The 25,507-nt window shown below is 36.8% G+C and overlaps 1 protein-coding gene across 2 annotated transcripts in view; it reads right to left on the bottom strand.

The window, feature by feature from the left end:
• Window positions 1-25,507, bottom strand: part of HS2ST1 (heparan sulfate 2-O-sulfotransferase 1) — a 172,227-nt gene that overhangs the window by 17,758 nt on the left and 128,962 nt on the right. For both annotated transcript variants that reach the window (XM_077905317.1, XM_077905318.1), the window contains exons 2-4: window positions 21,022-21,260; window positions 11,732-11,817; window positions 1,212-1,350 (exon numbers count right to left, since the gene is read on the bottom strand). In XM_077905317.1, coding sequence (XP_077761443.1) covers window positions 1,212-1,350; window positions 11,732-11,817; window positions 21,022-21,260 — 464 coding nt within the window. The remainder of the gene's footprint in view (window positions 1-1,211; window positions 1,351-11,731; window positions 11,818-21,021; window positions 21,261-25,507) is intronic.

Below are 25,507 nucleotides of genomic sequence, written 5' to 3'. Positions count from 1 at the left end.
AACAGAAAAAAGTACATTAAAAAAACCCCACTGCCTCATGTGACACAAAAGGCACATCCAACTTAAGAAAAATTAATTGTCAGATCAGGTATCCAGCATCGTGATTATGCAACACTTTAGGTTTCAAAGATGCAGGACTCATTCAGTCAACTCATTTGCTAATAAGCCCTTCACTGTGCTGCACACTAGGGAAACGTGGGAGAGTGAGATACAGCCTCCACTTCAGGAAGCTCACAACCTTCTGAAGGAGACAGATATGTAAACCAGTAACTCAAATACCACAAATAAATGCTTTAAAAAGGGGTCTGAATAGAGTGCTCTGGGACCCTTCAAAGAAGCGACATAACTAACTGCCAATGGCGCACCAGAAAAGACTTCATCGAAGAGCTACCATTCGAGCTGGACCTTAGAAGTGGACGGTTTTCCAGAGGGAAGGGGAGACATTCTAAACATGGGGAACAAAGGTACCCAAGTATGGAGTGACAGTAAGTTTGGAGGACAGCAACATTTCATGCGGCTGAAGCACTGGGCATCCCAAGGACAACAAGGCCGGAGAAGTCAGTCTCAGGTGTTGTCAGATTGTGTCTCATGTGCCTGGAGCAGTCTTGTGAGCAATGGGGTCCCAGTAAAGGTGTTCCACCAGAGAAGTGACAAATCAGTTTGGTTTCTCAGAAAAGTAAAAGTGGTGCTACTCTGAAGATGCACTTAAACAGAAGACAACCCTTTTGAATAGAAGACAACCCAAATCCAAACCTGCTAATGAGTAAGAACTGTTATTTTCATCTTGCCTGAAAAAACCCAGCTGCTTTAGCAAAACAGTGTTCTTAAACCAATGAACAGATATCAATATAAATTGCCATGATTGAGACTAAGAGAACCAAAGGACATATACAAAATCATCACATGAATGAATAGTTATAATGGTCTCACAGAAAATTGTTAGGACTATAGTGAGAGGAATATTCAGCCCTGGAACTGAAGTAAAGTATCTTTTTTTAAATGACAAAAAAAAAAAAAAAAAAAAAAGATGTGTACTCCAAAATATCAACTATCGTTTTACTTTTGCTTCTTCATATTTTTGGCTTCTTTTCCCAAAAATTCCCACCATTAGCAAGTAGTACATTATAATCAAGAAAAAAGTTTTAAAGCGTACTATTCATTGCAGTTGATAAACAATTATCTTTATAGACATCTTAAAACTAAAATATTACCTTTTTGTCTCCTTGTTTTCGTCTTCTTAATCCTGGTCTATAATCATCTCCAAATCTCAGAAAGTAATAGTAAGAAACTAGCCTCTCAATAGGATCCCTTATGACATTAATGTAAATTGGCTTCTTCTTCACACCAAATCTGAAACAGAAGAAAAATGTAAAAGGTAAAATCTGTATTTTCACTTGGTTTAGGGGGGTCCTAAAATGATAAATTCTATATGGAAAGAAAAACATGAATTTAAATAAAACAGAGGATGTAGAGATTAGGAAATAGTTTATGATTATTTATGCTATAATACAGTGAACAGGAAATAATTTAAAAATCACTGCTGACGATAAAGACAGGAAGTTTGTATGAAAAACAATTTTACATTTTACTGGTAAGAATTACAAAAAACATTTTAATTTTATGTAGCAATGATTTCTCATTTCTGGCTCACTGAACGAGACACACGTTATCAATGGATTCAGCTTAAATCCATGTAAGTGTGACCACTGGAGTCTACCTTCTGCCATTGCTGATTTTAAAGACAAGAGTGAAAGACATTCAGTTTCCAGCACAGTTTCCTTAGGGAATGAGAAAGAGGTGATAGAACAGAGGAGACAGAGAAGGCTTTTACTGTAGCCACCGGGGCAGCCCCTAGAATCGTCCAGCTGGCTCCTGTTCTAATATCCGCACTGTCCCAGTCTTGAGATCTTCGTGTTATCTTGACCTTTATTTTCCTTTATCCTTCATTTAGTACAGTTACCAGGTCCTTTTGATTCTTCCTGCTGTTGGCTTCCCCACAGATCTGACCTGTCCTCGTTGCTCCCTTTCCCACCACCACCCTCTCCCAAGGCCTCTTGTTTGGATTACTCCAATAACCTCATTGGTTTTCTTGCCTCAGGCTTACCTTTTCAACCTACCTTCCAGACCAATTCCCAACTGATAATCCAAAAGCACCATTGGTTTTAGATCATTCTTCTTAGGAAGCTGGAACAACTCTACTGTTTATGTTGATATCAAACCCAAACTCCTTTGTCTGGTTGCTAATGACTCAGGTACCACCTTACTGTCCTCAAAGAAGAAACCATCCATCTGTTACAGTTTGGCCCACCTCTTCTATCTCACCCAACATATACTTATTCCTTACACGCCATATATTTCTCCTTACACGCCTCTGCTCCTTAACTAAAATGCCATTCTCATTTTTCTATTCTATTACATTAGTTCATTTTAAAAAATACTTTTTTTGTGTACCCAATACATGCACCAATATTCTAATGCTACGATTACAGCAGTGAGAAAAAAAAAAAAAAAGACAAAATTCCTTGTCCTAATGGAGCCAACGTTCTACTTGGGGAAGACGGAATATAAACAAATAAGTAAATATGTGAGATGGTAAAAAGTATGAAGTATGAAAAAAGTATGAAAAAGTATGAAAAAAGTATGAAGTAAATAAAAAAAGTAAAAAGTATGAAAGGGAACAAGGACCAAGAGAAGTGGGGAGAGAGTACAATTCAAAATAGGCAGGCCTCACTAGTATTATGTGATGAGAGAAGGGAGCCATGGAGCTATCTGGAGGAAAATGTTCCAGGAAGATGAAACTCTAGGAGTATGAAACCCTCACCCCAAGCTGCTAAGTGCCAGGCATTTTCAAGGAACAGCAAGATTAGCCTAGCTGCAGCAGAATCAGAAAGCAAGTAGAGAGAAGGAGGGGGAGTGGAGGAAGCACAGATCATGTAGACCTTTATAAGCACCAGGAGGGAAGCCTGAGTCAGCACTGAAGTGTCATGATGTGGGTTGTAGTCAACAGCAGGGTGACTAGAGTTACCAACACTGTATTGTAAACTTGGGAGTTCCTACGGAGAGTAGATTCTAAATGTTCTCACCATAACAACAGCAACCACAAGACAGTAACTGTGTGAGGTGAAGGATGTGTTAATTAACCTTATCCTGGTAAACATTTTACAATACACAATGTATGGTAAAATAGCATCACACTATACACCTTAAACTTACACAGTGTATATGTCAATATATCTCAATGAAGCAGGAGAGGAAAAAACAACTGGCTGCTGTTTGGGAATAAAATGCAGTGGGGCAATAATGAAATCTTGTACAGCCTAGGAAGCCGATGGCACACGGTACTATCTATCACTGACACCTGCACCCAGCAGTCACTGCTCTGGCAATTCTACTCCCTGCTTATCCTGCTAGTGTTTCTCTTCTTTTTCCCCTAGTATGTATGATTAAAAGCCACTTGAGAACAGGCACAGTACTGTACCCTTATTTTATATATTTCACAGGGCCTCATATACATAAATACTTGCCCACTCATTAGTACTAATTTCAAAGATTAAAAAAAAATTAGCAATTTCTCCTAAAATAGGAATCACAATGAGAAACAACAGAACTCAGCTTAGGTTGTGTGACTCTGGTAAGAGATGGTGAAAGCTGCTTATTCTTTTAACCACTTAAAAAAAAATTTTTTTTTTATTATTTATTTGAGAGAGAGAGAGAGAGAGAGAGAGAGAGTGAGTGAATGAGCACAAACAGGAGGAACAGCAGAGGGAGAAGCGGACTCTTGGCTGAACAGGGAGCCTGACCCAGGGCTCGATCCCAGGACCCTGGAATCAGGACCTGAGCTAAAGGCAGATGCTTAACCGATGAAGCCACTCAAGTGCCTTTCTTTTTAACCACTCTTGATATTTTCACTCATCTGTTCACAGAAACCTTCAATTTTAGCCAATAGATTATAACTGAAATTTCCCTTCTTACTAAAATCTTTTTCCAAAGGCACTAAAAAAGCATATAGCTGAACTAAACAATTTCACATTTCCCTGTCTTCTGCCCACTGCAATCAATGTCTTGCACTCAGCAGGCATTCTATAAATGTTTTCTACTTCGTTCTTAAGCAATTGAGTAGAAAAGAGACAATAGAAGAGAAAAAAGCAGGGTGCCTGGATAACTCGATTCTTTCAGCCTCTGAATTATTGAAAATTAACTAACCAGGAAGTTTCTAATTTACAAATAGGTTGTAATCTATAAGAACCACTTTGTGTGTAAGAAGGGGTCAGCAATCTTGACTTCTAGTTCTTTTCTATTAAGTGAGTGACCCAAAGTCACTAAAATTCTGTGTACATATGGAAATACTGCAAACTACAAAGAATCCTTTGTCAAACATTATCATAATACTAAAGCTGTGAGTTGAACAGAATTAGTATGCATTTTTTTCACTCATAAAACCATAAAACCAATAACACAGTAAAAAAATTTTCACCATTTGTTAAAAGAGGAAACAGTATCATTGCCAAATATATGGCACTGCCATGTTGGGCATTACAGTAGAAGCTCCTTGAGGGCAGGACTGTTTCCCTCGTATTCATGGCTTTATCACTAGTTGTTCAACATAGTGCCAAGACACACTTGTTGAATATTATAGAATTAGGCTGTATAGACTGCTGGGAAGTAACCACTTAGGAAGCCTTTCTGTAGGAGAGCGAACTCAGTAGTGAGAAGAGGCATCAGAAATGCACAGTTGTGGGGTACCTAGGTGGGTCAGTTTTTTTTTTTTTTTTTTTTTTAAAGAGAGATGTGTTTATTCCATGATCAGTACAGACCAAATGCATATTCACCGTATGAAAGTCAAACCAGTTAGTGACTCCAAAGTTTGGCCAACACTAAGCCACCAGCGTCGTGGTGTAGAGTGGGTTCTCATGGCACACGTAACCTCACCAAGGGCTCCAATTATAAAATTAAAAAAAAAAAAAAGTGGGGGAAGGGGCAGCCGGCTGGTCGGGCTGGGTGGGGAGCTGTGGCTCCCCAGCCCCTGGAGCCCCCCCTCATCCCCTGACTCTTCCTTTCCTGGTAAAAAACAACTCAAACAGATTTGACATGAAAAACAAACAAGGGGTGGGGAGGGAAAAGAAAACATGGCTTTATAATTAAAAATAGACTAATAAAGTTTGAAACTGAGTAAAATATAGGCAGGTTTTTTTTATGTGTGTTTTGTGTGTTTCTTGGTTTTCAGCTTAGGTTGGATCTTGGGGTCCGGAGATCAAGATCCGAGTAGAGTTCCATGCTCAGTGTGGAATCCACTTCAGATTCTCTGCCTCTCTCTGCCCTTCCCACTCATGCTCTCTCTTTCCCCTTCTTTTTGTCTCTCAAATAATAATAATAATAATAATAAATCTTAAAAACGGGGGCAAGGAGCCTGGGTGGCTCAGTGGTTGAGCATCTGCCTTCGGTTCAGGTCGTGATCCAGGGTCCTGGGACTCCCTCTGCCTATGTCTCTTCCTCTCTATATCTCTTGTGAATAGAATCTTAAAAAAAAGAAAACAATTACACAGTTGCTACCCTAACTGAGAGTGCAGAGAGTCTTGTAATAGGAAGCTACAAGGAGAAGAAAGCACAGGACGATGGACAATGACTCCAATCTTAAACCTGTAGGATTCCCTGGGAACCCCCTTACCATCTCCATTATTAGCCAGTGACCACCCTGAGTCATTCTCATGGGAATTACCTCCTTTCCATATCATCTCCCACCATTACTTCCTTTTTTTTCCTTCTCCCCGATCTCTGACATGTGGGACAGACAGCAACTCTTACCAAGTGCCACTAGAAAGGGGATATGGCGCTTTACAAAATTCTTCTTGCTGTCTGGAAAATGACTTTCTGGGGCATGGCTTTGGGTGACATTTATGTGTATGAAGTATGATTTTAATGAGATAACGTGTGAACTCATTCTGAAGATGGAGAGGATTATTATTTATAAGTTAGTATGGTTATATATATACATGGAGACAAGAGATTTTTTTTTTTAAGATTGTATTTATTTATTTGAGAGAGCGATTGAGACAGTGAACACAAGCAGAGAGGAGGGGCAATGGGAGAGGGAGAAGCAGACTCCCCAATGAGCAGAGAGCCCTATATAGGGACTGATCCCAGGACCCTGGGACCATAGCCGAAGCTGAAGCCAAACAACTGAGCCACCCAGGAGCCCCAGGCACCTGTGTTAGTTAGAATTTCTAACAGAAAACAGACATGATAAAAATAGCATCTGGGCTATTCAGCTCAGCTGGTTAGGAAACAAGCATCCTTTTAGGTTTGTAGGTTTAATTCTTTTGCCAGCCAGGTAGTTTTGTACACGGGGAAAATGTGTTCTGTAGTCACAAACTCTACCTTTAACCTTGGCCAGGCATCTGAGCTGTTCCTCAGGAGGGCTCAGGTGAAGAAAGAGACAACCTATCTTCATTCCAAAAATAGAAACTATTATTGACCTGTTAGAAAATGATCTTCTTAGGAAAAGAACAGCATATTGGGTAGGAATGTTCTATAAAGATCAAAAGGCAAAAACTATAATCTGAGGAGCAGGTTGGTAAGAAGACACTTTAGAAACCTTATTCTTGCCACATCAGCATATGTGATACGACACAGCAAGGAATACAAGGTAGGCTCCTGTCTTTACAACTACGCTCCATACAGTTTGGATAAATGGGTAAACATCAAGAATGGTTGAAAGAGTAAGTGCATACTCAGAACATTTGAAAGGAACTTGTCCTTAGCTGGGCAAAGCTGACATGGAACATGATGAAGCTGAAAGAGGGCTGACTAGCTTTGGGAAGCACAATGCTTTGTGATATTTTAAAAAATATTTTATTTATTTATTCATGAGAGACATAGAGAGAGAGAGACAGAGACATAGGCAGAGGGAGAAGCAGGCCCCCTGCAGGCAGCCTGATACAGGATTTGATCCCATGACTCTGGATCACGACCTGAGCCTATGGCAGACACTCAACCACTGAGCCACCCAGCGTCCCTGCTATGTGATTTCTGCTTCATTTTGGATTTAACATCTCTAGGAAAGCAGCAGTCTCACTAGGGACACTGGTATCTTATATATATATATATATATATTGTGCTGGACTTTCTTAGCCCTTCACAGAAACTTTCAAATCCTTCCCATGAGACAGGTTCCCATGGTCTTGTTTCAAAAATAGTGAATGACTATTTGGCACTATTTTGGGGGTATTTGGCACTCCCACTGGTGATGTCGTTTTTGTAGTAATTATTTACCTCTTAAAAAGGGCATTCATCTACTTGTATCTATTAGAATGGCCCAAAATTTTAAAAAAGAAACAAAAGAGGTCTAACAATAACAGATGTTGGCAAGGATGCACAGCACCCAGAACTCTCATACACTGTTGGTGAGATTGCAAAATAACACAGCCACATGAAAAACCAGTTTTGCAGTGTTTTATAGAGTTACTATACAATCTAGCAATCCCACTTCTAGGTTTTACGCAAGAGAAATGAAGACATATGTCCACATAAAACCTATGTGCAAGTGTTTTAGCAGTTTTACTCATAATCACTAAAAGCTGGAAACAACCCAAGTATCCAAAAAATGGTGAATGGATAGACTGCGGTGTATCCACACAATGGCATACTATTTATCCAAGAAGTACTAACGGATGCGTGCAATAGATGCATGTCAAAAGCCTCATGCTAAGTGAAAGAAGCCAAACTCAAAAGACCTGGTGACTGATGAAATGTATGTGGTAAGGAAAGGGGTTGAGTTTTTGGCTTCGAGGTCTTGATAAAGAAAAATGGGTAAAATTCCCAAAAGGGAATAATGGAGGCAAAGACAGAGTCTTGAGCAATGCCTTATTAAGAGTTGGGAATAAGGGCAGCCCAGGTGGCTCAGCGGTTTAGCACCGCCTTCAGCCCAGGGCGTGATCCTGGAGACCCAGGATAGAGTCCTATGTCGGGCTCCAAGCATGGAACCTGCTTCTCCCTCTGCCTGTGTCACTCTCTCTCTCTCTCTCTCTCTGTGTCTCTCATGAATAAATAAATAAAATCTAAAAAAAAAAAAAAAAAAAAAAAAAGAGGGGACTAAGAAGCGCCAGCATGGATTCAGACTGGGAGAAGAAGAAAACACCAGTAAGACAACGTGGTTACTGAGAGAAGACAATTATAAAAGAACATAACACTGCTTTGTGTGAGACACAGAACCTACTGCTTCACATACATTTTCATATTTAATCCTTGCAACCACCAGGAAGTAGTTACTTTAATTATCTTCACTTTACAAATCGGGAAAATGCAGATCTGAAGCGATGTGGCTGAAACCACAGAGCTGGGAAGGAAGGGGTGGGGGTGGAGGGGTGTTTACTGCAGATCCAGCTGGCTTCAGAGGCTGCTCCAGAGCAGTCTACAGGATCAGTGCTGTAGAAAGAGCTGGTGGTACAAGGTCAATAAAAAGGCAACTCTTACATATTGCCTATAATGATTACAATAACTTAAGAAATGTTTCTATAGTGTTGTGACATATTTGCTGAAAACGATAGAAAATGGTGAAACTTCAACTGGTTCAGCAGAGAAGCACAAGGTAAAAGGGACAACCTCACATAAATCTAAAGACTCACAAACTATATTAGGCCTAAAATATTGTCACTTTATTACTCTCCAAGATACTTCAGACCTAGTGAAGCATTTGATTATGTGTTTCTTGTCCTGACATAGATGCTCTTTACTGATTCACCTCAATTGTTCTGAGAAAGACAATGGGTGATATGGAGAAACCAGAATGACAGTGATTAAGACACACACTCATTCCTGGGCACAGCCACAAAGGCATACACCTGACATGCACCTGGATATGACTGCTGTCTGTATCAAAAATAATTTCCAAAGATCGAAGAGAGATGCTGACATGTCACCCATAAGTAGCTAGATCATAGAAAATCTCAGCAGACTCTGATTGAAACCAGCATTCACACAGTTTTCTTTCAGCCGAACATTATTCACTATAAAGGAAAATGTCACTGAAATAAATGAAAGGGATATTCTAATGTTTTTATTTTGTAAAATCTGAAGAAAATCAAAGTGGAGGTAACAGATGCCTCTGGTAAAGGAGTATGAATTTAAAAGGCAGGATGATCTGTAATATTTTCACTATTTATAATGAAACATAATGAACTGATAATTACAGAAAAAATGAGATTTCAGTGAACTCACTGAGGACAAGAACTACAACTTATTTATTCAACTTTATATTGTCTGCACTCTTAGACATTTTGAAAAAGTCCAACCTACACACATTTTTTAGTAAAAAATTTTTAAATTTTAAATTTATAACATTAATGATCCTATCCAATTTAATTTAAAAATTGTGCTGCCCACCAATTGAAATGAAAACAAAAAGTAATTGAACACTAAAGAGAAAAATGGAAAAAGGAACTAGGAAATGTGCTAAAACAAAAACAAAAAATCGAGAATAAGACCAAGAGAAAAAGGAGCAACATAGAACAGGACATCTCCTTGAAACAAGGAGATGTTATTATGCTGAAGTTCTGAATAAAACCAGAAAAATATAACCAAAACATGGCTTGAGCACATACAGGCTTGCAAATAAAATGTTTATTTCGTAGTGATCAGTCTAAACCAAAAAAACCAGTTTTCTTTTTTTATTTTCTTTATCTTGCTTCCTGGGTTTCCTGGGATATACTGAATTTGTATGCTTTTTAGGGACTCTTTTAAGGCAATTGAAAAGCTAAGTGATTGAACATTTCTTTCACCAAATTCAACTGTTTTCTCCTGAAGGCAAGTATTTTAATGGATTCCACAAAGTACTATGGCAGTCGAGAATATGTTTTGAAGAATAAAGCATTTTAAAAATTGGTGATGTTTCTTTCCTCTTCCTTACTCATTCATGGTCAGTATGTCTGTCAAACTAAAATTAATTTTAAAAGATACTGGTTACATCTACAGTAGTTCTTGACTATATACTTCAAAATATATTTCTTTTAGGTGATTTCTTTAAAGTGTTTGTTTAAAATCTTGTAAAAGTCTATTGAAATTTCTTACAATAGTTTTCACTTCCAATAACATGAGACCCATTATGAAAATATTCAAAACCTTAAACGTTCATGTTAGTATTTAATAAATGAGATTAATCTTTTCAAGAAACTTTATACTTTTTCAACTGCAAGAACCCTAGCATATACCAGAGCTACAAGTACAAGACTTTTGCCAAAAGCAAAAGCACTCAATATATTATTTTAATAATGGAAACTTCAAGTATTAGAAACCAAGCTGTGTGTGGAAAAAAATAAATCATTTAGGTGAAAGGGTAACAAACATTCAATTGAAGGATAATGCAGCCCTGAGGGAAAATATGCATATGAATGGAGTTTATGAAATTGGTTCAGTGCCTCTGCAAGGAAAAAATAATTAGTTTATTTTAAAGCTGCCTATAAAATGTTTTCAATATTGCAGTATGAATTATTTACAGAAAAATGTACATCTAACTTTATTTTTTTATTTTATTTTTTTTACATCTAACTTTAAAGATACCATTTTACCGAGACAGCTAGAGTATTGTGGAACTAGAAATAAAAATATATTGTTTACTGTACGTAGTATCTGGGAGATTCTCTTTTAATTACATGCCTTTCAAAAAGTTCAGGGCTAGTATCTAAATCAGTGGTAATTCAACTCTTTCTCTTCAATATAAGAAGTTAAAGTGACTGGAATATCAATTTAATTTTCAACTTTGATACAGAATGTTCTCTAGAGCTGACAAATACTTGAGAGTATATTACTATTAAGTCATGACTGCTAATGAAATGACTGAGGGAACATATCTTAGATGAAATAATTTTAAAAATACTAATTAAATATGTCTTTGAAGTTAGTACAGGTTATTGGGGAAAAGATTTGGATTTGAGGTTTTAACCATAATGCTACTCTATGTGTTACAAAAAATATTCAAATGGATTCACAAAATAATCTATGTTTAGAATATTCCTTTACCCAGTTTTCTGAATAGTACCTTAATGTGGCACAGACTAGGGGGGATGGGGGTGTGTGTGGGAAACACAGTGCTTGGATACCATGCGTAGGCCTCTAGTTTTATGAACTTTTCTTGAGAGAATCATGATAGAATTACCCTGAACCCACTCTACTCCCCAAAATATGGAAAATCAGAGATATTTATCATCAGTTTCAAGCAAATCACTAAAGGAAAATCACTATTTTTTTTAAAAGTCAATTTTGAATATATCACAATTGTAAAGCTAAAACTAGGGAGCCCAAAACAAAGTGTACACTTTACTGTGTCCTGGCTGAAAAGTAGATGCAAAGTGGGTATTGGAGTTCTTTGCTTTCTCAGCTCTCAGTCAGTAATGTAGTAAGTCAGAATCTGATTGGTCTCTAGGTTAAAACGTGGGGCTCTCCTAAAACAGTGTCACGTGCTTATACAAGACACACAAATAGAATAATGTTAAATAACTTTAGAGTATTACCTGTATTGAGTCTACTTTGAATTTCTAAAATTAATGTGACAATTATCAATTTATGAACACTAGAGGGCAGTAAAACACTAGAAGGTGTATTTAAATTACATACCTAAAAGTGGCAAAGGCAAGCCAGTACACTTTTTAAATCAAAATTCTAACAATTTAATAAACTTGTTTCTTTTTAGGTTGCTAAAGTACAAAGCATTCTTCAGTGTGTCATTTTAGGTATAACTTACTTTGCAAAATCCAAATAAGAAACATGTCCATGATAAAACCCTGGTTTCATCTCTTTCCAGGAAGTTATATTCTTTACAAAGCGTACCTAAAACAGGAGAACACACTCATTACTGAAGTTCAATATAAAGGAAAATGAAATCTGATGATAGCAAAATACTTTCCATTTAGACATTTAAAACAAATCACACCAGTTTGACAATTACAGTGCTTGAAACACAGGTTTCAACTAAGGAGAGCACAGTGTGATCTGTAATTACCAATTCATCACAGAGAGAGCTATTATCACCACACTCAGAAAAGAGTGAGAGAGAATCCTGAAAGAAAAACCCACACAGTGCAATCATTTACAATGCTGCACTCTGAGTAATTCACATGGGCGAGGGGAGAGTGGGTACCAACACATATGCCCAAGTCTGTTTTCCACTCCCAGAGACTTGTTATTCATATAAACTCATACTTATCAACGGTTCAACAAATTAAAACAAAAAGTAATCCTTAAGCCAAAATGATTAAAGAAAATCTGATAATTATCAGAGGACTTAACAAAGAACAGATATCATAAGCTTGTTGATAAAAGAGATTAATAAAATTAGAGAGGTGAAATTTTTTAGGTAAAATTTTTAAAAATTTGAATATCTAATTATTACTATTTTAATTTGCTGGAATTAAAGGTGCTCAAAAGATTAGTTAATAAAAAAAATTCTTTTAGTGTAAATGTGCTAAAAAAATTTCAAGAACTGATTAATATAGAACGTGATAAGACTAAGTATCACCAGCTGCAAAGCAGTGATACACAATTTTTCAAAGAAATGTGGTATATATTTTTGATGAGCAAATTTCTGCATTATAAGCAGTAAGTGGTTAAGACTCTCTTCTGGGGACTGGCTGTCGGGTGGTGGAGAAGGGCTGAAAGGAAGGGGATCCACCACCTTAAACTGCGCTAAGGCATCTGCAAGCTGTGACCTCAGCCTCTGGAACACAGGCCTGTCAATTGCGTACTTCTGACAATTTATCAATCTTGCATTTACATTTTAGAATAGCGTATGTCACAGGTAGATATTCTGGACCACTTCTATCAGATTAGCCAATAAATTAATGGCAATGAATGATGATGGCCGCCTCCTAGAAAAGGCCTATTTGTACGGCAGAGTACAAAACAGTGCAGAAGCAGCCATATGTCAGAGAATGTGAACTAGGGAAAAACAGAAGGTTCTGGGGAAATTTATTTTTTAGGGAAAGCATTAATAACTCAGATACTAAGGGAAATAATGGAGTTCTTAGAAGGAAAGTGGTATGAACCTTATCTTATTATCTTATGCACACATACACACTTAAATCTGAAAATTGAATGTAGATGGTAAAAGTATGTTGCATTAGAAAATACACAATTATATTTCAACAGATATTTACAATTTTTCCCACTAGAAAAAAGAGCCAAATAAATGTATGATTTGAGGTTCTCATGTTCCTTCCTATCTGTTCTTTGAGTAAGGCACAAGAGAATGAAAATATCAAATGGCAAATGAAAATTAAACAGAAAATTAAAATTATATAACCTAAAACTGAATCCTTAAAAAATTTCATGTTGAATATGAAAAGTCCTTATAAACTGCCACTTACTAGTAGATTATTTCATGTAAGCCTTTGGTTCTGTGAAAATCAGTTCCATTATTTCAGCTGAAAGTGAGGGAGAAATAGAAGGAAAAGAGAATAGGAATGGGAGGTGGTGCTTTGAGGGTACTTAAGGCATATTTAGCAACTGAGCTCTATTTTCCAGAAGCCCAGATTTAATGTGGAGGTGATGCTGTAGGAGAGAAACGAAAGGAGATGCTGGATTGAAATCTGAGAAAATGGTGTTATGTAAGCCAAATGTTAGAGAGGATCAATAGTACAAAGTTAAGAGTACATTGTGCGGTGAAAGACGGAAATAAGATGGAAATAAGAGTTAGGTATGAATATAAACTTCAAGGATACTTCTTTCTTGCACCTTTCTTAAGGATGGTCAGGATTAAACTGAACCCTCCTAAGGACATACTTCATCCAATATGTGCCCTTCAGTGTCAGGTGAAGAGCCCAGGAAGCTGGACAATATGTGGACTGCTGCAGGGCTTCTCAAACAAATGAATCATCTGGGACTCACTCCTGATAAAACGAAGATTTTGATTCAGTCGGTCTGGAGTGGGGCCCAAGGTTCTGCACTTCTTACAAGTCTCCACATGATGGCAGGTCAGCGGAGCACACTGAGGAGCACAGGTAGGCAGGCCCAGGAGCTACTGTGTGGTTTTATTTACATGAAGCTTCTTTTTGTAGTTGCTTTGCAAAGGAGGCCCTGAGGTCTATAAAAGCTCTTTAGCAGAGATATACTCTCATGTTCACTACTTTTATGATACGGAAAAAAAAAAAGTATACTAAAATATAACTGATTTTTAAAGATCATCTTGTAAGCCACCACAATGTACAAAACAGAAGTGAGGACAGGAGCAGAATGAACCCTGCCTGCCTGCTCAGTCTCCTACCCGCACACAGTGATGCCTGAAGCATACTGGAACTGAAGCATTCCAAGAAACACAGTTTAAAAACTAATGAAGTGAGAAAAAGGGTTCTACTTCCAGCTGGACTCTGGAAGAGTTTGGAGATGGGCGAGACCAGAAAAAAGCATGAATCTTCCACTGTTGTCACCAACCTCAAACTCTATAGTTTAGAGAATCAGCATTTTAGAGGTGGAAGGAACTTAGGATATCCTGTACTCTTTATTTTACAGATTAAAAAAAAAAAAAACTGAAACTCAAGAACCACACACCTTAAATTTTGGTCTAATAATCCTTCTAAACCACAAGATAATTTCTTTAATTTATTATTGTTCAAATTAAGTTGAGAGGAAAAAAACCCAGAAGGATGTGAAAAGAGAGTAATTGTATCATGACTTTGATCAACAAACTTGGGCACTGAGAATTTCATGTTTTACCCACTGCTAAGGAAATGTCTCAGATCCAGTCATTCAAAAACACCTCAGGCACCTGGGTGGCTCAGTCTGTTAGCATCTGCCTTTGGCACAGGTCATGATCCCAGGGTCCTGGGATCAAGTCCTGAGTGGGGCTCCCTGTTCAGCAGGGAACCTGCTTTTCCCTCTACCCCTCCCTCCTGCTCTTGCTCCTGCTCTCTCTCTCTCTCTCAAATAAATAAAATCTTAACAAAAAACAAAACAAAACAAAACACTCCTCAACCCACAAGATCTCAATCCACCTTGTTCACTACTCTTTATTGGACAAGGATTTTGCAACGACTGCTGATTTATTCTTGCCTTTCTACTATCTTGGGTAACCTCAGGGGTTGTTGAACACTGCTAGTCAAAACTAAGAGACCTGATTTAAAAGTCTATATAGGACTTTAAATTTTATTTTCTAAATTCATTCCGAGGTAAATTTACATGGGTTATTATTGCTTTTAAATTCTCTATATTATTACTATTAAAGTCTCTTAAAACACACAGAATCTTTCTCTAATCTCCAGCTACAAGAATATTGAAGGCTACATATTTAATATATATGTGCATATGTTTTTCTTTCATCTCATCAATATTTAAGGCAATGTGGTAAAGTCTCATTAATAAAGCTGTGGCTGATTTACAATTTGCAATAAATCAAAAGATGCTGAGACTGACCTTCCCTTTACAGAAAAGAAAGTGCTAAGCAAACAAATGATGTCGATAAGGTTCGAGCAGCGGTTCAGACTAATCTGGCGAACAGGTGGAGCATTTAAAAGTGCCATTTACATACTGCTGAAATTCTAGAACTATCCTTTAACCCCCTTTGAAGAACAACCTTTTTAAAGTTCCTTTTTTTGAGGGGCCTGGGTGGCTCAGTCGGTTAAGCAGATGACTCTTGATTTCAGCTCAGGTCACAATCTCAGGGTCATGATCTCAGGGTCATGAGATGGAGCCCAGCATCTGGCTCCATGTTCAGCAAGCAGTCTGTTTCCCGTCCCCACCCCCAACTCCCTCTCCCTCTGCTCCCCCCATCCCCCCTTAAAATAAATAAATAAATCTTTTAGAAAAGCTTCCTTTTCAAAGTCTGAATTTAGCCACTTCTTTTAGCCATGTTCACTGGTTCTCCCCAGAGTTCCCCCTGCAGAGTTTTCCCTGCCTCTCCTCCCTCCATCCCCATTCTCACCCTTTCACCAGTCAGCCTCACTGCAGTTCCTGCCCTATCATTTTCTGCCTTCTGCCCTCTCCTGTACCATTCACCTAGCCTTTCAGTTTTCTTCTGGTTTTCCCCTGCAGTGGGGCGTTCTGCTCAAGACCCTGAGACAAGGCTCTGGAATACAGAGGAATGAGTGGACATGGAGATTAGATGAGCAACCTTCCGCACCACTTACTGTGTGGACTCTCCCCGACTAGACCTGACACTAGTGAAAGAAAGTAGTAGGTGAAAGGAGCAAAATGTTAACAGTAGCAAATGAAGTGAAGGAGAGACTGAAGAAGACACTGAAAACAGTAGCTTGGGGAGAAGAAAGTCACCATACCGACTTTATTCAAAGAGTATTTCCATACTCTGATTGAAAGAGACTATCAAGAAGGATGTTTCAGAAATAGTTGTTAGATATAATACATGAAAAGAGGCGTTTTTATAACTAGCCTGGAGCAGATCCGAAACTGTGATTTCTGTCAGATTTTATAAGTGAAGCAGAGTCAGGCTAGCAAGTAACCAGAGAAGACCTTTAGGGAAAACACAAGTGGTATAGGGAATGGTGCTGTGATTCATCTGCTAGTGGATTCAGACCTGAATCAGCGCTAGAGGAAAAAGCTAAGAAAGCACCATCTTATAACAGGGTACTCAGACCTACATTCTTAATAAGATTCATCTTAACATTAATTATCTGAAAGAACTTGTTTTCACTATCCATAAGTAGGAATGTCATCCTGACAATCCTGGCCAAATTCCAACTTTGTAATTACTACCTAGTGAATGAATACTACTATTAACTTGGGTAATGACTATACACCAAACTCCTACTCATGAGTATACTTAAAATACACATCCACTGTAAGGCTGTGGGTAGTTTTATGAGACAAATCTAGAGAAGAAATTTTCTACACAAAAAGGAAAATGAATAATAATTGAATAAAATATAAGAAAGATCCAGCAGCAATAAAACATAATATTTTCACCAAAGTCCAGAACTGCATTGTTCAATCCTTTCTGCAGAGGCAGGGTGGGTGTGTCCCAAAACACCTGAGGTAAGGGGAGACCATATTACTATCAATCAGAGGGGCTCATTCTGCCAGTAATCATCATTATTGGCATTGTGCTCCACTAAGAACTACTTTCAGTACCTAAGCCCATTCATTTGTTCTCTCATGTGTTCATGTAACAGAATTCATAGAACATATGTACTATGACTCAGACACCATTCTAAACACAAGGAATACAGTGGTAAATAAGACAGGAGCTTATACAGAAGAAAAGACCAATAGTAAACAAATAAATCAGTAAGTAACAGGAAAGATACAGAAAGAAGGGGGATGGTACATAGTAACCTGGAAGATGCATTTAATACATAGGATGGCCCAGTAAGGTTTTTCTGAGAGGATATCATTTAGAGAATGTTAAAAGGATAACTAATATGAAGTCAATGGTGAGAAACCAGGAGATGTGCATTCTAAGACAGAATGGTTAAGTGCAGACAGCTTGCAATGAGAAAAGCTTGATACAGCCAATGAACCAGAAGACTAGGATAGTGTGGCTAGTAAACAAGAATTTGGAGCAATGGACAAAGACTAGATTTAAAAGGGCCTGTTGGCCAAGATAAGAATTCTGGATTTTGTTGGGGAGGTTGGAATTTGAATTTATTATTTTTTTTAATTTTATGTATGTATGTATGTATGTATGTATGTTTGGAATTTGAATTTAATTAAAGGTAAGTACTTCACTATCCTGGGAAGATTATAATATGCATCTTCTCATAACCCACTGAGAACTGTGTTTTGGTCTTTGCTACTCAAACTGTGGTTAAAGGACCAGAAGAACCAGTTTTGGCCTCAGGTTCCATCCCAGTCCTTCTGAATCAGAATCTGCATCTTAACTGGTGATTAATATACATATTACAAGTTAAGAAGCACTCATCTAAAGTGATGCTCTAAAAAATCAGTATCTGAAACTAACACCAAATCATGGATTGTAATGCAAAAGACCAGAAGGTGCCTTAATAGTGAATTAAAAGGGGAAAAAAGTTACTATGTTGTCCTACAGAGAATGAAAATTCTGGATATTTCCAATACTCAGAAAAGGGTTAAATATGATCACAAACCTAAACAGTTAAGAGTAGAAGAGAATTAAGAAAGATCCTAAAAGACGCTGCCACTTAACACTTGACAGTTAAAAGCAAGATGTTCTCTAAAGCAGAGAGATTTTCATGATAGAAGAGTAAACTTCATTTTCCAACTACAAAAGCCAACTAATTACCTGTCTCCTGACAATCCCTGCCTATTCACTGAGTAAAGCCTGCCTCACAGATATAACTCCCACAACTCAGTCCATCTAAGTCTCGTTGCATCCCACACCTCATATTCTCAAATGTTTATTTTTTCATTTCCTTGTTTTCACTTTCCCTCTTATTTTATTTCAATTTCTTAATTGTGAAAAAATCCCTGAACTACAGAAAAGTTGAAAACTAATATGGTCAACATCTGTACACCCATTCACTAAGATTCACTAACTTCACATTTTGTCAATCTGCTTCTCTTTTTGTTCTCTCCATATGCATGCACAAACTTAATTTTTTCTGAACCATCTGAAAACGAGTAGCAGACATTTTTGATCAAAGATCCAATTACAAATCACACATTACACTTGGTTTTCATATCTCTTTAGCCTTCTTACCTCTAAAGAGGACTGTCCTGCCTTACCCCCAACCACATCTTGTTTGACTGTCACAATGTTGACACAATTGTTCAGGACAATTATTCTGGAGAATGTTCTAACAAGACGGATTTATTTGCTTGTTCAAGATTAGGTCTAGATTAAACATTCTGGTGAGAAACAGTTTGGTTTAAATAATTTGGTAAGAATAACATAAAATGATGTTTTCTTTAAACAGTCCTCATGATTCCTACATCTATGTTTTATGTTTCAAGTTAATTACAAATAAGCTTCTTGAAAGATGTAGCCTTGCTTTTTTATTTAAGAACGTAGCACAATCTCTGTACATACTATATACTCAGTAAATGAAAACTTGAGAGCATAGTTGACAACTGTTTCTAAGGATCAGAGGATGTGCAGAGATAGCTATTACTCACTCAACAGTCTTATACCAGACTCAAAATATTTGGACTTTGCCTCTAAAATTTGAGAAATAATGAAGTATGTGAACAGTTTAGCACAGTGCCTAGTACAGTACATACAAAATACATCCAGGGAAGAGCTGGAGCTAAAGATTATTTCTCTACTCTGCCCCACACAAACATGTTTTAAGTGCTGTTCATTATGTAATCCAACTGCTTTGAAGATAGTGTTTATGCCTCTCCTCTAATGGTTTTTTTTTCTATATATAGCTAACAAGGTATTGAAAGAAAAACAGAAGGTTTATCTCATCCAAATGCAACTGGGAAAATGTATCATTACATGATGCCCGTAAATGTCATATGTGGAGAGCTTCCATAGATTCTTATTTCATGAAAAAAATGGTCAGTCAATGTCACCATCAGACATCTTGTAGCTGCCATACAATTTTGTAATGCTGAACACAAAATAAACACGGTAACTTTATTTTCCTAAAAAATATTACTGAAATAAATCTAAAATTACTATGTATTAAGAGATGTTCCTTTTAAACCAAGATGTATTTTGAAAAGCAATCAAGCAAAGAAATTTAAAATCTACCACACACTATATAAAAACAGATTATTTAGGATACTTGCCCTTGAGATATACAATATTACATAATGAATAGTTTTTATGATCCACTTAGCTTAATAAGCTCATGTTTCTTCTCATTTACAGAAGAGTTGTTTAGTTTGGCTGATGGATGCAGATTTTTGGTTTTATGAAAAAGAGTAATTGAGGATGCTGCAGAGAGCCAAGAATTATATGGCCAGATGATATGCCATATACTATTAGCCTTTATAAACAGCTCTCTAAGAAACCAAATCTTAACTTTACGAATCAATGTTATTCTCTTGCTTCAGTGTAAGGATTTTAAGTATGCTTAAGAGTGGGATAAGAATAAATTCTGTAACAATTAAACAAGTTCAGCTGCCCTCAAAGAGATCAATACATTCTTAACTGTCTATCACAAAACCTTTCCAATAAGGCTACCTTAACATGGTATTTAATCCTAGATAGTATTTTCAAATATTTTCTCCTCATAAGGCCCAATTCCATTCCCTTCAATATTTATAGAGAATTCTTTTTTTTTTTTTTTAAAGATTTTATTTATTTATTCATAGAGACACACACACACACACACACAGAGGCAGAGATACAGGCAGGGGGAGAAGCAGGCTCCATGCAGGAAGCCTGATGTGGGACTCAATCCCAGGTCTCCGGGATCACGCCCCAGGCTGCAGGCGGCACTAACCCTCTGCACCACTGCCCTACAGAGGGGCTGCCCTTTACAGAGAATTCTATTTATAATTATAATCAGAACTCCGGGTGTGGAGAAAATGTGTGCAACTACTGCTAAAGAGATAAGTGATTTTATTTCATGAGATAATTTCCTCCACTTTTCTTAAAGCTATTTCATATCTATATATTTGTTTATCTAAAGTTTCTTAACAACTTAAGAGGCAAGATTATGTTAAAAATATAAGCCACAATCTCTGTTCTCCAGAGTTTGTATCTAATATTATATAAATTACTAGTAAGGATAAGATGAAGTTTAGGAGGCTAGTCACAAAACTGAGGATACAGAACATAGGTATTCATTAAATAAAGATTTCTCTATCATAAAATGAGATGACAGAATGATTTTATTGCAAGGTATCTTGCTAAAAATATTTCATATTTTTAAAAGGATACCATACTAAAGAGCATCATTTTCTCTTCAAAAATTCAAGCTTTTAATAAGTTCATTAATTTTATGAATATTTGAATATATATAATATGCAAAGAAATGTACCAAATACTGTGAAAGATGTAAAATTACAGAAAAGTTGTTTGGTACAACTTTCCCCAAGAGACTTATAATTCATTGAGGTCAGTACAAAAATTCCTTAAAATGCTTTTTCCTCTTGAGATAAAAAATATGAGTGAGGAAGTGTCAGAAAACATTTATTCATCCTCTATGAGTTTACCTGGTCTTGCAGTGACATCACTGGATTATTTTTGGTAGTGTTGATGTGAAGAACATGGTATTTATTCTTTGCACACAGGTCATAGGCAATATTGGTAAAAGAGGTGCTTGCAGTTTTGGGGACTCTGTTATAAATGATCACCATGTCCTCTTCCTCATCCAGTGCTGCCTCTTGCCGAGGGCCATCCATCGTATGTCGCTGCTCAATTTCTCGAACTTCATGTCTTGCAATCGCCCTTTCTGCAAAGAAAAACAGTTATGAACTCAGATTTTAAAGACAATGAAAATAATTTCCCATTCCTGGAACATAATTTTCCTATTCAAGAAATGTGTAAGAGCACTTGAAGAAATGTTCTGAAGACCGAACATTTAGAATTATTCTTCAAAGGATAATACAAAAGCATATACAGAACAACTGAATAATCAGTCATCAACTTTAGAATACCACAGACCAGAGACCAGTGCAGTTCAAAAGTCACACTACATCCTAACAGAATTTCTACAGCCTGAATTAATTCTCAAATACACAAAGACAGGTTGCATGGAATACTAAACTTCACAGTAAAAATGCACTTAGAAAGTCATTGTAACTTAAAGCAAAGATTCTCAAATTTATACTTAGTATTTAATTACTCTCTGGTTTATTAAAAGGTAGCAGGGTAGTGGTTATAAATGCTGGAGTGATTTTAGAAACTATACCATTACAAATCCTTTTTCTTTTTGGTGTTGCATTACATTCTAAGTCCTCGCTATGCTTACTCCTTAAATTCTATGGTTTGTCTAACTCAAATCACTACCATGCAGTTTGAAAAATAGTTAGCATTTTCCATTCTATTACTATTATTCTCTATTTAATATAAACTTCAGCTTTGAATGTTTTTTAGAATAAGGAAGCAAGAGAAGGGAAAGAGAGAAATTAGAGGATAAAAACCTCTAACAAGATTACAAAAGTTACCTTGCACAGAGACAGCTACCTACACATACTGTGCATCCTCCTACCACCAGATCTTTGTGCAAGCTGTCTCACCTGCTTTGAACACTCTTCCATTTCCCCTATACCCTAATGCTGCCTGGTGAATTCCTCAGCCTCCACACAGAAAGCCCAAAGGGGAAGTATTATCTGATCTCCCTAACTAGGTAAAATCATACACACAACACATGCATGTATACCCCATACCACAGGTCTCATAATTGCAATTTTTAAATATCATGTTACTGATGGTCTGTCTACCATAATACCAATACTCCACTTAATATAATACTCCATAATACTCCACTTAACAAAATGACATGAAAAAGCAATGAGGTACAATTACAGTAACAAGTGCAGACTTCAAATATGGTCAAATCATGCATCTTCTATTTTGGTTCAGAAGATATGGTCACCACTTTATAGAAAGTATACTCTGAGCTGAGATTCACAGTCACAAGACTTAAATAAAAGTTCCTGGCCTGCTCTTATTAGCAGTGGGCTTTCCAAAACAGAAGGAGAAGCACATATATTCTATATGTCTATGCATATATGTGTTCTTTTCTTTTTGTTTTCCTCTTGGGAGTGTTAGATGGGAATGTTCAGTGAAGGAAATGAGCTTAATGATGAACACACTGTTAGATTGCCTGGGATATCCAGATGTTATGTAGATAACTGGGCACATGGGTCAAGAGTTGAGAATAAACATTCAACTGCAAGACATCTGGGAAAACCATAGAAAAGAATGAAACTGCTTAGATAATCTAGAATATGTAGCATGGGAAAGAGGCTGTGGGACAGAATCTTAGGAAATGCCAATATTTAAGGAGCAAGTAGAGACAATCTATAGAAGGAGGCTAAGAAGAAAAAGAAAAAAACAGGACAGACTTTTAAAAAAGCACATGCCACATGATAGAATACTTTTCAAATGGACCTATAAATCAAGGTAATACATGAGGCTACAAGCATCTACATAGGATTTGGAAGCTACCTCAGGTTAAATTCAACAAGCATTTATTGAGAGCCTACACACATCATTTTATTTAATAATTTTTAGGGACTCTAATCTCCCAAACAACCTCGAACTGTCATCATAGTCCAAAACTCTTATGATATTGTTACGTACACATACCATCCTCTTTCCACAAAAGAAAATAAAACAGTGCTGCTGTCATTCAGGTGCTAACAGAAACATAAGAAGTCACCTTTAGCAGCCCAGACATGCATAAAATTGCCTTTAAAAGATTCACCTAAAAGCAACAAGGCTGAATTCACTTTAACTAGTTTTTCTGACATCAAGCATTTGGAAAAGAAGATTTTAGGTGTTATTTCATAAGTGAGTACTCATTTTACCTACAGACTACTTAATGACTAAAGAAAATCTGCACTATTAATGGTTTTTATAATTACTCCATCTATTTAATAAAATTTTACAAGCTCAGTAACTGCTGGGAAAATTAGCTACTAAATTAAAAATATTTTTAAAAAGAAGTGACCATTTAGTTTATGGATTTTTTTATTTCTTAAAGTGGTCACATGTTATAAAAATTAATCATAATTCTTGGCTCATCATGTGTATTTAATTATATCCACTGTATGTTAACACAATTTAAAAAGACTTCTATGAAAAGGTACAAATATGGGAGTCACTACTTTCCTGATTCAAATTATATATTCATATGCATTTCCTGTTTTTCAAGCATCTTTGCTTTGACAAACAGAATAATTAACATAATTAATAACATAATTAGTGTTATGCCTAACACTAATAACACATAGTGTTATGCCTAAAACTACATAAAAAGATAAAATTGCGTGGAACGTCAAGAGAACTTTTGTTAGTAATATTTGCTTATAAAATCAAATCTCGGGGTGCCCAGCTGGCTTAGTCAGTTAAGCATTCGATTCTTGATTTCGGCTCAGGTCATGATCTCAGGGTTCTGAGGTAGAGCTGGGCCCATGTTGGGCTCTGTGCTCAACAGGAGTCTGCTTGAGATTCTCACTTTCCCTCTCCTTCTGCCTCTGCCCCTCCTCCTGCTCATGCTTTCTCTCTCTAAAATAAATAATCTTTAAAAAAAAATCAAATCTTTAGTTGAATAATAGTAACAACTGCTGATGGTAAAAAACTCTCTCTCCACCTGGGACAAATGTAAAACCAGCAAGGGTGTTTGCAACATAGCCATATTCTTTACTTACTAGGTATTTGACATTTCCAGTTCTTTTTTTTTTTTTAAATCAGAGATGCTTTGCATCTCTGCAGAGCATCTCTGATTTAAAGTTAGTACAGCTTCTTCTGATTCTGAGACTCTCTTAAATCAATGGGGAAGCTTTATTAGTTACAGCACATTTGTTGTGCACTTAGAGAATGTAGGCAGTAATTTAAAATACTTACGATGCTTTCTGAAATAATTTTTTTCATGTTTGAGTAACGAATTGTAAAGAATCTGCCATGCAAGCTATTTCAGAACTACCACAAAATGTATAGCACCATGGGATGCGATCTGAGAATCATGAAACTACAGACAGGCCGGGTGCCACTGGCACTAATGCTCCCAACACTGAAGAAAGATACTGAATGTCATGGTAATTCTAGTTCTTTCTAGGCTCCTGTGTAAGGCGGCATATCTTTCAGCCCAATGAACCTTTCCATGTGGCAGATTATCAACAAACTTAAGTCTTTTAAAAGTCCATTCATAACAGCAGTGATTACCTACTTCTGAACTGGAAGGGCAATAAAGGTCTTATTTAGTCCAAGAACATAGTGATGAAGCTACATATAAAACACTGCACTAAATACACCAAGCCAGATCCTACACAGCATTAAGTCACAAAGATGTATGTATCAGACATCTGATACATACAGAAAAACGGAATAAAACAGAAAAAGTTTTTTTTTTTTTTAAATCACAACACAACTTTTTTTTTTTTTTTAAGATTTTATTTATTCGAGAGAGAGAGAGAGAGAGAGAGAGAGAGAGAGGCAGGCAGAGACACAGGCAGAGGGAGAAGCAGGCTTCATGCAGGGAGCCTGACATGGGACTCGATCCCAGGTCCCCAGGATCCCACCCTGGGCCAAAGGCAGAGCTAAACCGCTGAGCCACCGGGACTGCCCCACAACACAACTTTTTATGACAATTTTTTTAACATTATGATTGTTGTTTTGGGGAAACACCTTTCCTCTTTGAACACGTTATTAAATGTTCAATGTACTAAATAATTTAACTTATATCTTTATAGAGAAATTATAGAGAAACAAGTTTTGTGTTTTATACAAATAAAAGGATCCATGCATATGTAACTCTCTCCCCCTGCCACAGCTCAATTTTAAAATGGCCTTAGCAGGAAATAAATACTTCACAAATGTCCAAAATGTGTAGTATTTCTGTATTGTGGATAACAGATTAGGACCTGAGGGACAAAAAAAAAAAAAAGAAGAAGAAGAAGGAAAGAGCAATACATTGCCTTGTCTTCAAATACTGAAACTTCTGCATGTTCAAATAAAAAAATGTAGTTAGGT

Source organism: Canis aureus, chromosome 8, assembly GCF_053574225.1.
Source record: "Canis aureus isolate CA01 chromosome 8, VMU_Caureus_v.1.0, whole genome shotgun sequence".
Classification (NCBI taxonomy): domain Eukaryota; kingdom Metazoa; phylum Chordata; class Mammalia; order Carnivora; family Canidae; genus Canis; species Canis aureus.
This window is presented reverse-complemented; position numbering and strand designations above follow the sequence as displayed.